Source organism: Astatotilapia calliptera, chromosome 3 (assembly GCF_900246225.1).
Source record: "Astatotilapia calliptera chromosome 3, fAstCal1.2, whole genome shotgun sequence".
In the NCBI taxonomy this organism is placed as follows: Eukaryota; Metazoa; Chordata; class Actinopteri; order Cichliformes; family Cichlidae; genus Astatotilapia; species Astatotilapia calliptera.
Window position 1 is genome coordinate 26,468,629 of NC_039304.1, and position 17,189 is coordinate 26,485,817.

The following is a 17,189-nucleotide window of genomic DNA, read 5'->3' on the forward strand; positions in this document are numbered from 1 at the left end:
ACATTGCGAAGTCACAAGACAAGCAAAAGGTTGCATACGCCAAGCGGGCCCTGAAAAAGTACAAAAATGTTGTGTACAATGTAGGGGATCAAATTCTGCTTCTAAATATGAGGAAACGTGGGCGAAAAGGAGGAAGACTTGAACCGGATTTTTCAGGTCCCTGCACAATTGATGACTTCAGTGGAAAATGTGTTAGACTGAAAAACGCTGAGGGAAATACTTTAAAAGGTCTATACAGTATTGACCACATTAAACCCTATAGAACAAGCCACCCTGTCAAGTCTCAACTCCAACTGAACCTGTTGAGAGTAGCCCATCTTCTGAGATGTGGCCTTGCAGTCCTCAGCATCATCATGAAGCGCTGCAAAATAACAGATCCTCTGTCATTCAGTTTGCACCAAAAATAGCTCAGGTAAAATCAGTCCAAGCACCAGAAGAGCTTGTACCAGTGATCCCCCAGAAACCCAGCACGCAAGAAAAAGGTGGCATAGCTAAAAATCTCATTCTGACCGGTTGGTCAATTGTTGCCAGTTTGGCTAGTCAAATGGATAGAATGTTTTATTTTTTTCTCCCTTCTTGCTAATTTTGACCTGTTGGTCCAATTTTGGCTAATGTCTGATTTACATAAAGCTACTCCCCTCTGGCATGTTTATGTTGTTGGCCCGTTGGCCCTTGTCTGCTTGTGGCCTGTTGGCCCTTGTCTGCTTGTTGGCCATTGACCGTGATTTTCAAATGGCAACTGTTATTACTAAAGAAACTTATCATATTTTGTTTTGTAGTGAAGTGGCTTTGGGCTGCAAAAGACACCGGGCGTGTGGAGGCAGTCGTTGGGCCATACAAATTGTATGACTCTTCTTTTCGCACACTGGAGGATAGTGGGTGGCTTTCTGATGAGGTAAGTGAAATAATCATTTTTGGTCCTAGTGGTGGTCTGTAAAAATAATCTTCTTTTAATCCAAACAGGTCTTTGATGCATACCTGCACTGCCTCATTAAGAAACAAAAGGCAAGTAAGAACGTATGCCGGTTATTTCACAAAGGTATTTTATACAATTTTGTAATCTTTTTAAAAAAAAAAAAATCTTGCATTTTTCAGAAACCCGTGCAACCTCTCTGTTTTCTGGGAAGTTTAAATGTGTCAGCAAGGTAATGTAGATGTTATATTGGTTATATAGTGTATGCTATGTAAATAAATCTAAACCTTTTATAAACTTAAAAATATTCCACAGATGTTGTTTCTGGCGTAGGACATTTGGTTGTGCCCACTGAACTCTGGTGCACACTGGATCCTTGTGGTACATGTTCACACCTCGTGTGTTTGTTTTTTCTCTTTTTTTGTTTTACTGTTATTTTTAGCAGCATATTCTTATTTTAAAAATGCTTACAATTGATTATGTTTACTTAAGTGAGTGTAATACACATATTCTACTAAATACAATTTTTATTTTAGGTTGTCAAAATCTCCTCACAATCTGTACTGCTGTTAGACCCTCTTGGAAATGAAGGTTGTTATGAAAGGAAAGTTATGCGTAACTGGAGGTATTCATCATTCATTAATTATCTGTTTTAGGTTGTTTGGTTTGTGGGTTTTTTTTTCTTTTTATTTAGAGCAAAATGCTGGCTACATTTTAAAAACTTGTTTTGTTTTTATTAGGAATTTTCTGAAGATGAAAGGAAAGGAAGAGTCCCGAGTGGATTGGAAAATGGAGACTCTGCCACACAACAAGCAGATGGACTCCAGCAGTTGTGGAGTTTTAGTGTTGAAGGTATTTAATAAGCAATTGTATTTAATGTATTTAACTAGAATTAAGTTAATCAATTGCAATTACTGTAACATATTTTACAGTTTGCCGAACACTACCTTCTGAGTGGAGAGGTTACTAGGGTGCTGTCCACTCCAGAAGCCATTGGGCTGCACCGCACTGAAATTGCTTGCGAACTGCTAGAACATCAAAGTAAGTTGAGTCATGTGCTTTTGTATTGCAATAGCACTTTCAGTTTTGTTTAAAACTGTTAGGTTTAATGTCAGTGTGTTTCTAGGTAATGCTGTGTAGTTTGTTCCATGCTGGAAGCCGATCCTGAGTCCAGTATGATTGAAATGGTAAAACAAATAAACCACAAATGCAATATACAGTGGCTTGCAATAGTATTCGGCCCCCTTGAACTTTTCCACATTTTGTCACATTACAGCCACAAACACAAATCAATTTTAATTGGAATTCCACGTGAAAGACCAACACAAAGTGCTGTACACGTGAGAAGTGGAACAACAATCATACATGATTCCAAACAATTTTTACAAATGAATAACTGAAAAGTGGGGTGTGTATAATTATTCAGCCCCCTGAGTCAATACTTTGTAGAACCACCTTTATCTGCAATTACAGCTGCCAGTCTTTTAGGGTCTGTCTCTACCAGCTAGAGACTGGTAGAGACATTGGTCTTTCACGTGGAATTCCAATAAAATTGATTCATGTTTGTGAATGCAATCTGACAAAATGTGGAAAAGTTCACGGGGGCCGAATACTTTTGCAAGCCACTGTAGTAATTATTTTCTCATCAAATTCATAATGTTGGTTAACACACTTACACCCCCCCCCCCCCCTTCTCCCTCTTCAGGTGCAGTGCGAGTTTTGTTCCAGATGGGCACATTTTGGATGTGCTCAATATGAGAGCAGCCTGGACAAGTACCTGTGCGACAAATGTGCATAATTTGTACACTGTTTCTTTTTCAGTTCTTTCTCCCTGTGTTCTGTTGGATCTATAAATGTCAAATATATGTATCTGTAAATATATTCAGTAAATATATACTGTAACTATAATGGAGTGAGTTCATTGTCAAAGTTTATATAGTCAGGTGTTCCAATCACTTCAGTGGTGACAGCTGTATAACTTAAGCACCTTGGCATGCAGACTGCTTCTACAAACAAGTGCCAAAACATGCTACCTTTGTTATTATAAAGTAGAAGCATAATTCTGACAGGAAGAATTATGTGCCAAAACATGCTACCTTTGTTATTATAAAGTAGAAGCATAATTCTGACAGGAAGAATTACGTGCCAAAACATGCTACCTTTGTGAATGTGACCTACAAGCACACTTTAATGGGTAAAAAGAAGTGTCAAACCGAACTGAATATCAGCTACAAACATACTCTGATGGGCAAAGTTAAGTGGCAAACCATCATACCTACTTAAATTTGTGCTGGAATTATTGTTTGGCAGCAGAAATGTGCATAAATTACATACAGTAGGACATTTTGCCAAAGTAGGACAGTTTGTCATATGGCAGCGTAAAATTATCCTACTGGTAGGACGTTTCGCCAAAGTAGGATGGTTTGTCAGAACACCGGCAGCCTCGCCTCTGTCAGTGCGCCCCAGGGTGGCTGTGGCTACAATGTAGCTGCCATCACCAGTGTGTGAATGTGTGTGTGAATGGGTGGATGACTGGAAATGTAAAGCGCTTTGGGGTCCTTAGGGACTAGTAAAGCGCTATATAAATACAGGCCATTTACTGTTTATTTACCATTTTGTTTACTGTGTCACGGTCTACAGAGGCAGGCCGTGCGGTGGTGTGTGTAATGGACCCAGGAGCGTACACAAGTGAGTAGACGGGAGTGAGTTTAACAGAAAGCGAGCCTTTAATATGACTGAAGACCAGGAATACAAACACAGCAGGGATAGCGTGGCTAAACTATAACTAAACTGGGAAAACTAATACTGTGACAAACTAAGAGAACTCTGAGACGAAGATGATCACAAAAAGACTGATCGTGAAAACACGGGGGTGAGAACACAGACGACGCGACACAGACTACATGAAACACAGAGACTAAACACACAAGAGGGATGATCAGGGGAAGTGGCCACACATGGGAACACAGCTGACACAGATAAACATAACAAGACATGGCAGGAGTAAACAACACTGACGGGAGACTGTCAAAGTAAAACAGGAAGTACACAGAGGTGCAAACAGGAGGAGAGAGAGAGCACGGGCATAGTGGGCTGGGGAAACATGGAATGAAACACAAGGAGGGGAGATGAGGGCTCACAGATACATAGAGGGGCACACAGGGGATAAAAGTCACAAGGGGAAGTCAAATAAGGAACAACATAATAGGACAACTCAGGAAACATGACCTAAATAAGGAACGAAATACAAAAATACAAGAAACTAAGAATACTGGGCCCACATGGCCCAGGACCATGACATATTGTGTTTGTGTCGATTTTGAGTTGACAGGAATCTGATGGAGAGAACAAACACAATCCAGTCGTAGTTACTGATCCATCATCTGTTCATTGATTGACACTGATTGACACATTTTGGAGATGTTAGCTCTTTATACAATAAAGTTACAGCGGGATACAAATAACGTCAGGCTGATCCTGCCACAATTTGTTCCCCAGTTCAAATTACGGACAAACAGTATCCCACAGTTGTTTATGTTTTTAAACCCATTTTGCACAGAGAGGCATTTTTTGAAACATGCATTGATAGCAATGTTGAATATTATTACACATGAAAAAACACAACTAGACGTAAAATAATCACACCGTGACGCTTCTGCCTTTTTAAATGGAGGGACAGTAACTGCGTGTTTATATGTAAGCTGTAAAACCTGCAGATAGTCAGATTAACAGTATTTTGTCTCTATCTGCCATTCTGAAATTCATCTCATGTAAACAATAACGTGGCGCACAGCATGACGTGAAAAAAAGGCACATACCTTTGACGTTGGGTGATGAACTCTGTATTCCTTGTCTACACGTAAACGCAAAAAATTAGTTTTAAAAAATCTCAGTTTTCGGTGATTCGAAATGCCGTTTACGTGTGGACAAAACAGCTGCGTTTTCAAAAATACCCATGTAGGTGTGAACAGAGCGTAAAAGAGTTAGTAGTTTGCAAGGTTATTATTGTTAACGAAAACTAACGAAATAACGAAAACTAGATGTGAAAAAACATTTTCGTTAACGGAAATAAAAAATTTAAAAAAAGGAAAACTAACTAAAACTGTAATGAGTGTTCACAAAACTAACTAAAAGTAACTGAATTTATAGCAAAAACATGTTTAGTTTTCATTGATGTGTGCGTGTCATACAATAGTCAAGGGTGAAAATGAAGTTTAGTTTACAGATTTTTTTCTTGCTGTCTAATTATGCCAGCAGGTGGCAGTACGTTAGTCGAGTCATCTGTGTTGCTGCTCCGTCCACATGCAGAATCATGTCAGGAAAAGTCGGGAGAAAGCGCCAGAGTCCAGTTTGGGATTACTTTGAATATGACTGTGTTTTGGATAAAGCAAGTGTCTTGTAGTGGAAAGAGACAAATTATGAAGGACATTTCTAAAGGGAAAAAAATCCCACAAACCTCAAAGTGCACTTGAAAAGCTCACACAAGAAGGCTAACCTAGCTTACCTTGAGAAGGTAAGGGAGCACACTCAACTCTCATCCCCAGAAACAGAAGCTAACCCCAGACAAGGCAGCGTGATGCATCCCGAGACAACAGGACTGGGACGTCTACATAACTGTGTGAGTCAATTGCCTTCAAAAAGTTTATCAATTCACTTGAACCAAAATTACGAACACCCGGTGCTGCAAGAGTTAATAGTCTCATTGGGGCCAAGATATACATTTTATAGTTGCCTGGTATCAGTGGTTGTTCATCTGCCTTTATTTATTTATTTATTTATTTATTTATTTAAAGAACCCATAGGTGGGAATGTGAGTTGTCTGTCTCTGCGTGTTAGCCCTGCGACAGACAGGCGACCTGTCCAGGGTGCAGGGTATGGTAGCTGGAATAGCAACATACCCAAGGATAAGCAGAAGAGAATGACTGATATGATGAAACTGGGATTTTGTTACACTTAATTATTGCAAACACAACTAAAACTATAACTGAAACTAATCAAAACTAAACTGAAACTAAGGATTTTCAAAAAATAAAAACTAAACTAAACTAGCAAACAATTGGTAAAAACTAAAACCTGGTAGTTTATTTTCTTACTACCTGTAATTTATTCCAGATTACTTGTATTTGTTTAATTGTTTACTAAATGTTTGAGGTGTGAAAGAAACCGCAATGGAGCAAAATGTGGGTGTGTGTGGTTGGAGGATGTGTTTGTGCGTGCGAGAAGGGTGGGAGCGCGCGAACATTTTTCTTGTAAAACAAAGGGAAGCCTAGCAAAAAAAGTTTGGGAGCCACTGCTTTAATCATTAAAATGTCTTAAATGATTAAAATGAAGTAAGACAAAGTAAAGCAATTCACCATATTTTAGACAGTAGAGATAAGTAAACATGTTACATTTTCAGATAAAAAGTTATTCTGTGTTATAATGTCTAATATGCTCACTGACTCAACTTTTTTTTAGTATTTCCCATTACTTTCATACCTAGTGCTTCATTTATAAAAATTTTATTCTCAATATATTCAAAGTATATTCTCAAATACTCAAATCCTAAATTGGGTAAGTTGAAACTGAAGCTCCCCCATAAATCTATTGGAATAAAAAGTGTAGCCTTCACCTCTAGGTTATAAAGTTTCATAAAGAAAAATTATTTCAAGCTTCAATGCTGAACTTGAGTAAATGTGATGAGTTAAATTCCATCACTTCCAACAAACACTTGGAGCAACACAACAAGAACACAGAGAGAGGTGAAGTGAGTGAAGTGGATCAGGTTTTCACCACTGTCAAACACACTGTCATCTATCGGACAAGTGAAGTCTAAATCACTATCAGTGCCTGGCGAGGTGAAGGTAACAAAGCCTGGTGATTTGCCGGTGATGGTGTCGCTGATCCATTTCTGGTACTGGGACACACGAGTGTAGATCCCAGGTCTCATAGGCTCAGCACAGCCATAACCAAAGCTCACAACTCCACTTTGGACCCAGACTGATTCTTTCTTTGTCATAAGTGGTCCCCCGGAGTCTCCCTGTAAAAAGAAATTGATAAAAGTTAAGACAGATAGGCGTCCTGTAGAGGTCCTGACTTGTCTCAGTAAGATCAATCCTGGTGAAGTATGGATCGTGTCAACATGAAACAGATTATTTGCATGTCTGAGTAAGAGGCCATGGTGCAGTAATGTAACAAGTAGTGTAACAAATGATTTCTACATGAATTAATGAAGTAACATGATGCATTACTTCCTTAAAAAGTAACTAGCAGCATTTGTTTTATTAACATCCCACTCTATCTTGTAAACAAACAGTGGCTGTTACCTGACATGAATCCTTCCCTCCAGCTTTTAACCCAGCACAGATCATGTTCTCTGTGATCTCACTGAAGTCTTGATAGTAGCATTTGCACTCGTTGCTTCCCACTATTGGTACATTCACCTCCTGCAGGATGTTGGAAAGTGAACCATCACCTAATTGGAAAAAATTCAAATGCAAGAGCTTTTAAAGCCAGCACCATCTTCTTCTCCCTCCACTGTGGATCATCTGCCTCAGTCTCATGCTATTCTTAGCATTCTTTCCTGCTATGTCCTCCTCTACACCCATGAAGCTCTTTTGTGGTCTTGCTCTTTTCTCTCCTGCATGGCAGCTCCGTATATTCAATACCCTTTGTCCACCATGTTCCCTCTTGTGCACCTCTTCTCCACTGTATAAACCATATGTCTAACTATGTCTCCAAACCGCTCAACCTGAGCTGTCCCTCTGATGGTCTCATGAATGAAAATCGAAACATCTAGAACTGAAGAAGCTTTTCGGATGAGAGTTGAAACGTCTTCAAGCCACTTAAAGGAGTCCAGATGCTTTTCTTTACAAGCTCCTTAGACATCTTTAGCTCAGCTTCATGTCTTCTTGTTAGAGCCACCATCTCCAAACTGTACATCATACTATTCACTATTCTTTTTGAACCTTGATAAAGTAAGTAAAGTAAAATAAACTAAATTTTTTGTAACTTACTTGCCGTACTACCAAAACCAGTGACCCAGCTGCTGGTCCCACTGTAGAAAGTGCTGTTTTCAGAGGCTAAACAGATGGGTTGAATGTAGTCTGTGAAATTCACTGGAGCCGACAGCTTCAGGAGGCATATGTCGTTCTCAATTGTTAAAGGGTTGTAGTTGGGATGGCAAACAATGTTTTCAAGTGTCTGTGTCACCTCATTTGGGTTTAAACCTGACTGGCTGTGGCGACCCAGATGGACCTTTGTGAAGGAGAGTTCAAGTCTTGACAAAACGGAAAAAAACGGAAAAAAATATATAGTTATTTTCATAGCATCTTATGTTGACCATTATAACAGTCACCATAGTAACAAATGCAGTAATATATATATATATATATATATATATATATATATATATATATATATATATATATATATATATTCCAGTTGATGGAAAGTTTCTCATCTGGCTGTGATTTAATGTGCTATTTATATAGAGTCAAATCAAAGCAACAGCAACAGTTTCTTCAAGGCCTTTTATTCATGTTAGTATTAGCCATCAGTCATTAGAACCAAAAAAATAGCTTAAAAAAAGGGACCACATGATAACCAGACAAGTGCAAAATTATCCATTTTCTTACAAATCACAAGTCTAAAAAAACCCCCAGAACTTTTTGAAGTCAGGAAACAGTGCTAACTCCTGCAACACCATGCAGGAACATTATTATTACTAAAAATGGAAACTTACAATGGTGACTTACAATGAAATGCAGTGAGCGGCCGTCAACACCCACTGGTCGGTGATGAGGGACCCTCCACAGGAAAAACTGCCAAAAATGGATAAAGCTGCCTGCCAGGGCCAACTTCCTGGGGGTGCATCTTGACCTCCTACAATTCTGCTATGTTTTGCAGTCATGCCGCATGCTGATAAATAAAAATGGATGCAAGTTAAATGGTGAGTACGCTGATAAGCCACAATAAAAACCACTTACTGGTAAAGCAAAGAGCATTCCTTATTGTTTTAGGCGTAATGTTTGGCAATTTATCTGTCATGTTGTTTTTGATTGTGTCTGCCTGCAAGCGCCTTTACTAAGAAAGATGCAAAGATTCTTAAAACATGCTGATTGTACAACAAACTCCACTGACTGTAAGTCAACTTTCAAACCTCCCCAGACTGCAGCTTTTTATTCAGTTTGGTGCTGATATTTGTGAAGATTCTTGTTTTTTTGCAAACAGGGCTTAATAATACTATATTTTAGGTAGACTTCCTGCAGTATTCTTCAGATTTTCAGAGAGAGCCAGTTGTAATTTAAAATGCAATACAATATGCAACATTTTATTGGTGGTGTAAAAATGATCATGTCTTAACTCATGTAGTAGGGTTAGACAAATATATTTGCTCTGTTTGGTAACTTCAATCAAAGCTGTGACTTGGTCAGTATATTACGGATATTCGGTCCTCTCCAAATTAAAATTTTCAAAGTCACATCTCAACAACAGTTGCCTCAGGTTGCTTTGTATTGTAAGGATAAAGACCCTACAGTAACAGGAAGAAACCTCCGACAGAACCAGGCTAGGGGAAGGACGGCCATATGCCACGAGTGGGTGAGAGTGAGGGGAGGGAGACATGACAAGACATTCAATCCTAAAATATGTTGGCATCGTATCCTGTCCTTGCTGTAAAACCAATATGTTTAGTCATTGTTTATAGTTTCATAACTTTGGCATTTAATATTTAACTTAACAAAACGTCTATCCAAGGGTGTAGACTGTAGGATTAATGTCAAATGAAAAAGACTCCGAGCACTCCTTTGTTGCTGAAACAAATGGGAGGAGTATCGTCTATTGTCTGCAGCTGAGAGGAGGAAATAATCATGTTGAAACCTGAAGCTTGCAGAATGTGTAAAATTGTTCTTGGATGCTTACCAGGCTGCTGTGAATCAGCATCTGAAAATTGAAACAGCGATAACTAGTTAAAACAGTGTATTGCACATCACGATTTGCTTTTGTCAGCACGTGTCAGAGAGAGAGGAAACAAATATGTAAAAATTGAAATTGGACCTGCTCACAGAATTTTAGGAAAAGTGAGTGATTTAAAAACTAAAACTGTCCTTTCAGGAAATTTAAAAGTGTTTTTTCCAATAGCAAATTAAATATATTATATTATACTATATTATGTTATATTACATCTTATGATATTGCCCATGTAATTTAAAAATTCAATTTCTAATATCGTTTGTCTGCTAACAATTCAATTTTATTTATTTATTCAACAGCAATCAAATCAAAGATTTTGTCATTTGTACTTGTGCCAGTATCGTCTCTTCCCTTATAAACACTGGTTTTTATTAGGTTACTGAATTCAGCTCTGCCGAACACGTGCTAAACACGTACTTGCCAGTTTATTGATGAATAAGTTGGAAATGTCTATATAAAATAACACAATGTGACTTTCCTGTCCTTACAGGGAATATGCCAAGTGAGCCCTTTAATAGTAACCTGGCAGAAAAAATGTGACTAATGTTTAATGTTTTGTATCTCTGTATTAATCTTTCGCTCTTCTATAGCCCATAAGAAAATAGTGTAGTACTGCAAATAAAATCAATTTCTCACCTTTGCACAAGAGAACGACGATCACAGAGAAACAGCACACAAACTGTTGGAGAGACATTGTTAAGTACACCGGTTTTAATTTGACTTCAAGTATTAAATATGGAAATCCTGGTGAGCTCCACCCACGAGATCATGCCTCCACACTTGTCCTTGCCCTCACTGACCACTGGACCTACATAAGCAACAAAAGACAAGGAACCAGGTCAAACAAGTTGGGCTTGGTGCTGTTGTGGAAGTTTCCATTTAATAAAGCCTGCAGACAAACGGTGAGTGGAAGCTAACCTCCTTTAATCAAAAAAGAACAAAAATCCAAGCTTGGTGAGAGGAGCCATTGCGGGAAGAATGACTAGCAGAGTCTCTCCTGAACCCAGCAAAGTCCTGAGTTTAAATGCCTTCTACAGAAACAAAAAGCAGTACAGTGCTGTTTTCACACATTTAGTCCTCCCCCAAAGAAAAGTTCACACACTCTTGTTACCTCTCACAGTGTTGAAGAGACAAAAGACTCTTCCTGTGGGAGATCAGATAAAATCACCCAGCTGTTTAAAGGCATGAATAAGGTGTGAGACATTGAGACATGCTAAAACCCAGTGGCACCAAAGCATTATACAATAAATAACAATGCGTTTACATGAGAACAAAGTTCATATTCAAAAGATGAATGGATGAGTGAACATGAATGAAATAATTACCCAGATTATTTTCCTGAGAAACACTTCCTTCAACCAGCAGGTGTGAATATGAGACCGTATCTATGTCATGACATGGAAAATCTATGGAGATAAAACATTAACTAAACTATAAAACCAAGGTAATGTTTTAATTATGACATCATTCAATACTTTGATTATTTTTAGGTATGATTATTTCATTTTCATTTTCTCATTTGAAAAGCTGCATATTGTAGATACATGCTCAATAAAGTGAACTACCGTATTTCCCGGACTACAAAGCGCACCTGTATATTAGCCGCACAAGCTAAAATCAGGGGAAAATCCTGTTTTGTACATACATTAGCCGCACCTGACTAAAAGCCGCAGGTGTTTCAATGTTGACTTATCATATGTAAGAGAATATGCACAAAGGGAATTGTCAGGAAAGAGATGGCTGTTTGGAGACACATCCCTTTTATTAATATTTTGAAAAACAAGTTATGGGTACATATTTGCATAACTTTTTAGGTATATGTACAAGTAGCGGTAATTACAAGTACGTATGTACCGTGCTTCATAAATGGATAACAAATGTAGTACATAAAAATAACCTACAGCACACCAGAAAAATAGATTCAGACTACCTTTTAGGCTCAGGTGCAGTGACACGGCTTTAACAAGAAGAAAAGTCAAGTCATTCACCACCATCTTCCTGCGCACTAAAACCACCAAAGTCCTCTTCTCCAGTGTCGGATACGAACAGGCTCAGGGTGGCTTCGTCATCCACTCTCCGCTTCTCTCCTTCGTTGTCACTTTCAAAACCAAAGAAATCCTCGTTGTCAGTGTCAGAGTCGAACACCTTCAGAAGGGCCGTGGCGGTGTCCTCCTCTCCATCATGCAGCAGTCCAGCCCTTCAAAATCCGTTGGTGATCGTGGATGTTTTCACACTTTTCCACGCTGTCAGATTCCACCGGTGGAGTTGAGCATAACTTGCTTTTCGCAAGTTTATGGCCGCTCATCATCCACGCCTCCTGCTGAAGGTGTAGCGCTACTTTGAAGTTTGTTTTTCGCGCTACTTGTACGGCACTATGTTGCCTGGCGGATGGACATGTGACCAACATACCACTCTTGAACCCCAATACTGTGTGTCTGATCACATGCCCTTCCGGGCATGGAGCGTGATGTCACGGGGGTGGGCGTGGAAAGGATTTTGGCCCGATCCGCCATTTTGGGGGTCTAGCGCAAGTGAAAAGGGAGCGAAGGCACACACAACAGCCATGGTTCGTATTTGCTGTGTGGTCGGCTGCAATGTTCGATCACACGACCGGCAAGAGAATAAGGTTGAAAATGGTTTATCTTTTCATTCTTTCCCAACCTGGAAGCAACATGAGGCAGCTCGTGTATTGATGTTACCAAACGAAGGCGTCCAGCCTGGATAGCAGCTGTGAGAAGAGCTGACGTGCAGTTCTCTTCCATCTCCAAATATCTGTTGGTGCTCCAGACATTTTCATTCCGGTAAGTTCTAAATATGTTCATATCACTCTTTATAGCCTATTAGTATTATTTTCGATGCGCTCTGAGCTCATAGCAAATTAGAACAAACATCCTACTGAGTGATTTTGCAGAACTACCTTTTATCTATAGAGATGCTAATTATTTGGCATTATTGCAGCAAACCAGCCTATGAAATAGATGAAACACATCGTGACTGAGTTCCAGCGCTACACAAGGGACCTGCTTCAAACACACCACCATGCCAATCAGATTACTTCTTCCATGTGAGGGTGAAGAGGTGACCCTTCTGGATAAGATGGTGAAGGTTTGCTGCGTTTGGTGAACAGTGTGATAATAAAACCAGGGAAAAATGAAACCTTCTCCTGTTAAATGTTCTTAAGTCTTGTGCTGTTAAAATTGCTGTATTTTTTCAAAAGATACAGTAAATAAAGTAATGTTAGTAGTGGGTGATATCATGTAAACACTCATGATTTTATGTAAACATTTTGTCATTTGTAAACTATAAATGACATGGATTCTACATTGTAACTGATGTGATGTTCTATAAGGTGGTTTTAATAAAAAAAGAGGCAAAAATTAGTTTGTTTCTTTATTCAACTTTTGAACAGTGGTACTCAGTATATATTCAGTAAATGCAAATTATTTACACGGCAGTGTACTACAGGCATAAATCTAGACCCCTAGATAAAACATTATGGGTCATTCCCACAACCCACAGCTTTACTGTGTTCCAGCAAAGATTCCAATAGCAGTGACAACTCCTCCAAAGTAGCAGATGGGATTTTTCTGTTTTGAGGACGGCTCCTTTTCCCTGTCACTACAGATGGTCTGTTTATGTTTTGATCAAGAGCCTTTTTTTGGGCAGCTGAAGAGGAGAAGTATATCTTATGGCCAACCTCTGGCTGTATCTTGGTCATATTACCCAGGAAAACCCAGTATGCAGGTTCATCTGTAACAGTCCTTGTGCCACGGATCAACACTGTTGCTTCTACATTAAACAGAAGAGCAGCGACGTGGGTGCAGGTCTCTGCGACTCCGGCCTTACAGGTGCAGTGGGCGGCTTCAACCTTCCCTGTGATGCTCACAGTGACCCATGGCTGCAATGCTGGTTCATTCAGTCTTTGAGAGTGCAGGACCTGAAACACACACAGACAACGTTCATTTAAAGACAAGAACTATGAGCCAAGGCCGACGTAAATGTGTTTTATCTACTTTATCATAAATGTAACAAAGTGTTTAGAAAGTTAGCACATACATGTAATTTTTCATTTCTTTATGTGTCCATCTATAGAACGCTGCATGTTATATTCTAAATCTGCCTGCAGAAAATGAACCTAAAGTATGTACCGGTAATGCAAGGATGTCATCACTTTAGAGATGGAGAAAGCATAAAGTGACAATTATGAATCCCTTAATATGATAAGGAGATTCTGCAGGTCATTGATCAATATATAAAATTAAAATAAACTGTATTTTTAGTGACACAAGATACAAACATGGAAGCAAGATGTATAATTAGGATTATTTATAATAAATATGAATAAAATTACTGCAATTTCTTTAACCATAAAGAATAACAGTCCTTCAGGAGAATGTCACAACAATGCACTGAACTCACTATGTTATCCACCTAACAGCCTCCACATGTTCTCACTGTAATTTCCCCTCATGAATGAATTTATGCTGCACTAATGTGAATGTTTGCAGGGAAATCAAACGCATTTCACTCGCAGTACTTGAGCTGACTTACCTTTGTTTGAATGACGACTTGTACGCGCTGATTCCACAAATAAGGTACGAAAATATGTCAGGCTACATCAATAGCGGTTGGTCTTCAGGGTTTCTACTCCACGGCCGTATTTCATACGGGTCCACATTTCCAATGCACGCTATTTTCTGCAAGTACCGCCACTTCGCCTCTGAATGAAATCGGTCTCTATACAGTTCATTCGCTTTTGAGCTGCTTTTAAGCATCTTTCTTGTAGTCGTCGTTCCAACACAGTGTGTTTGGTTTGATTCGTAGACCCCGAAAATGGCGCTGCGCTCCCATAATGCATTGCGGCGTGACGTCAACTCCAAAGCCCTATATCTGGGACTCTCCACCATTTGACCTTAGAACTGAAGAAGCTTCTCAGATGAGAGGTGAAATGTCTTCAAGCAACTTAAATAAGTCCAGACGCTTTTCTTTGCAGGTAGGAGCAGTGGTTGAGATTGATGTGGGGCAGGTGAAGAATAAGTCATAGTCAAAGCCCGGGGAGGTGTAGGTAACAGCCTGGTGGTGTTCCGGTCACGGTGGCACTGATCCAGTTTTGGTACTGGGACACACGAGCGTAGACTCCTGTTCTACTAGGTAGGGTGCAGCCATCACCAAAACTCAGAACTCCACTCTGGATCTAGATACCTATATTATTTTTTGTCACAAGTGGTACCCCCGAGTATTCCTGTAAAAAATGTGTAAGTTCTTAAAACAGACTTAGATCAGTTGAACATCTCATGGAACTTAATTTCTACTAAATGCATAAAATGGTTCTGGAGCTGTTCGTGTTAACCGTCAATCAGACACACATAACTTGTACTGATTAGTTATAGTATCATCCAACACTCTCACCTTCACATGATTAAATCGTTTTTAGTCACTGACAGAGTATCACAAAACTTGAAATAAATCTAAGTGAAATGATGTATGAATAAATGAACTTGAACAAATAAAGGCCTCATTTTCACTCGTGCTCAGTGTGGACTCGACTCTACTCAGTTTTGGTCATTTTGTCGTACAGTTGATTGTGCATTGGGTCATTATAGCAATGGGGCCAAATGTCCAGTGACATCATTTGTATACATCACGGCCAAAAAACAACCAAAACACAACAATGGAGTATGGGAAGCTCATCTTGCAACTGGAAGGTTGGCAGTTTGATCCTCTGCTCTGTTTGTCTCGGTCATTGTGCCCTTGGGCAAGAGACTTCACCTATCGCCTACTGGTGTTGGCCAGAGGGGCCGATGGCGCGATATGGTAGCCTCGCTTCTGCCAGTCAGCCTGCTGTGGCTACAACTGTAGCTGCTTCCACCAGTGTGTGAATGAATAGTGGAATTGTAAAGCGCTTTGAGGGTCTCGAAAAGCGCAATATAAATGCAATCCATTATTATTATTATTATTGTTATTATTACCACTACTTTGAGGCGATGGTATACCTGCTGCTCAGTCTATGGCATTTTGTCAGACTCAGGGACCATGGCACTGGTTTCTGTTTAGCTTTTTCTCTTTCTCTTTCAAAAACGGCGGTTTTCATTACTGTTAAGGAGTCCCTCTCATGACTCATCGACCTACACCACTGACTGGCCTATCAGTGACATGCAGTCTGTTGACATCACATTTACGTATCGATTTCCCCCGCTTGGAATACTGGCTGAGTAGGTACAAAAAAAGTACCTGGCACCAGGTACTACCACCTAATGAAAACCCTGAAAACTGAGCTGAGTCAAGTAACTGCTAATGGAAAAGGGCTATAATGTTAATAATCATAAACACTACAGAAAAACAGTGAGTGGTTGAAAGCTGATACTCAATGCAGTCAATTAGGCTTTACATTACAAATAAGCACAAAGTGGTAGTCAACTGACATGAATCCTTTTTCAATCCAGCACAGATCAGGTTATCTGTTATTGCAACCAAGTTTTGTAAGTCACAATTGCACTCATTGTTTCCCACTATTGGTACATTCACCTCCTGCAGAGTCTCTGGGGTGGAACCACCACCTAATTGAGAAATTTTAAAAGAAAGAGCATTTTTACATGTATCACTAATATAAAAGAAAAATATATATTTTATAAATTACTTGATAGGTCACCAAAGCCAGTGACCCAGCTGCTGGTGCCATTGTAGAAAGTGCTGCCTGCTGAGGCTAAGCAGACTGGCTGAATGTAGTCTGTGAAATTCACAGGAGTCGACACCTGCAGGAGGCACATGTCATTCTCATATGTTAAAGCATTGTAGTCGGGATGGCAGATGATGTTTTCAAGTGTCACAGTAACTGCATTTGGAGTAATGAAGTGAGCAGCTGTCAGCACCCACTGGTCGGTGATTAGGGACCCTCCACAGGAAAAAAAAGCCAGCATTGGCTAAAGATGCCTGCCAGGGCCAACTTCCAGGGACTTCATCTTCACCTCCTACGATCCTGCCATTTTTATTAGCTCTGCCACATGCTGACAGAAGAAGACACAAAAGTTCAATAGTGAATACGATGATCAGCCTGGAACTGTAAATTACTAATACCATTTACACTGTAAATTTCAAAAGATTATGAAGGGAAGCAGCAACTACTCAAAAAAAGCTTTTCATTGTTTTAGTTGCCATCTTGGCACATATGTAGCTCAGACAACAACAGGTGTGGGTTTAAATAAAAATAAAATAAAAGACCCAGCCAAAATTGTTTTCTTGCTGAAACAAATGAGTTACAGTAATGTTTGTTAACTGTATTTACAGCACATCTGAAATGGGGAATCGTGCAAAATTGTTCTTGGAT

The 17,189-nt window shown here is 39.5% G+C and overlaps 1 protein-coding gene and 1 long non-coding RNA gene across 2 annotated transcripts; one reads left to right on the forward strand and one right to left on the reverse strand.

Moving 5' to 3' along the window:
- Positions 1–1,244: 1,244 nt before the first annotated feature.
- On the forward strand, positions 1,245–2,955 carry LOC113012866 (uncharacterized). The gene is made up of 6 exons (XR_003270761.1): positions 1,245–1,294; positions 1,450–1,538; positions 1,654–1,765; positions 1,846–1,954; positions 2,040–2,100; positions 2,619–2,955. It is a non-coding gene; the product is annotated as an uncharacterized LOC113012866 (long non-coding RNA).
- A 3,641-nt stretch (positions 2,956–6,596) lies between these two features.
- LOC113019094 (serine protease 27-like) lies at positions 6,597–10,586 on the reverse strand. The gene is made up of 6 exons (XM_026162606.1): positions 10,502–10,586; positions 9,815–9,835; positions 8,650–8,812; positions 7,909–8,171; positions 7,219–7,367; positions 6,597–6,932 (listed from the first exon to the last, which is right to left on the reverse strand). Exons 1-6 carry the CDS (start codon positions 10,557–10,559, stop codon positions 6,597–6,599), a joined length of 990 nt encoding a protein of 329 aa, XP_026018391.1. The 5' UTR covers positions 10,560–10,586.
- Positions 10,587–17,189: the final 6,603 nt, after the last annotated feature.

What these genes read in the sequence shown, in the direction of transcription:
- LOC113019094 (XM_026162606.1), bottom strand. Translation starts at nt 10,559, where the DNA reads ATGTCTCTCCAACAGTTTGTGTGCTGTTTCTCTGTGATCGTCGTTCTC. An exon ending in GCCGCTCACTGCATTTCATT is followed by an intron (nt 8,172 to 8,649) that starts GTAAGTCACCAT and finishes CGTTTTGTCAAG; the next exon opens with ACTTGAACTCTCCTTCACAA. An exon ending in GAGGGAAGGATTCATGTCAG is followed by an intron (nt 6,933 to 7,218) that starts GTAACAGCCACT and finishes TTCTTTTTACAG; the next exon opens with GGAGACTCCGGGGGACCACT.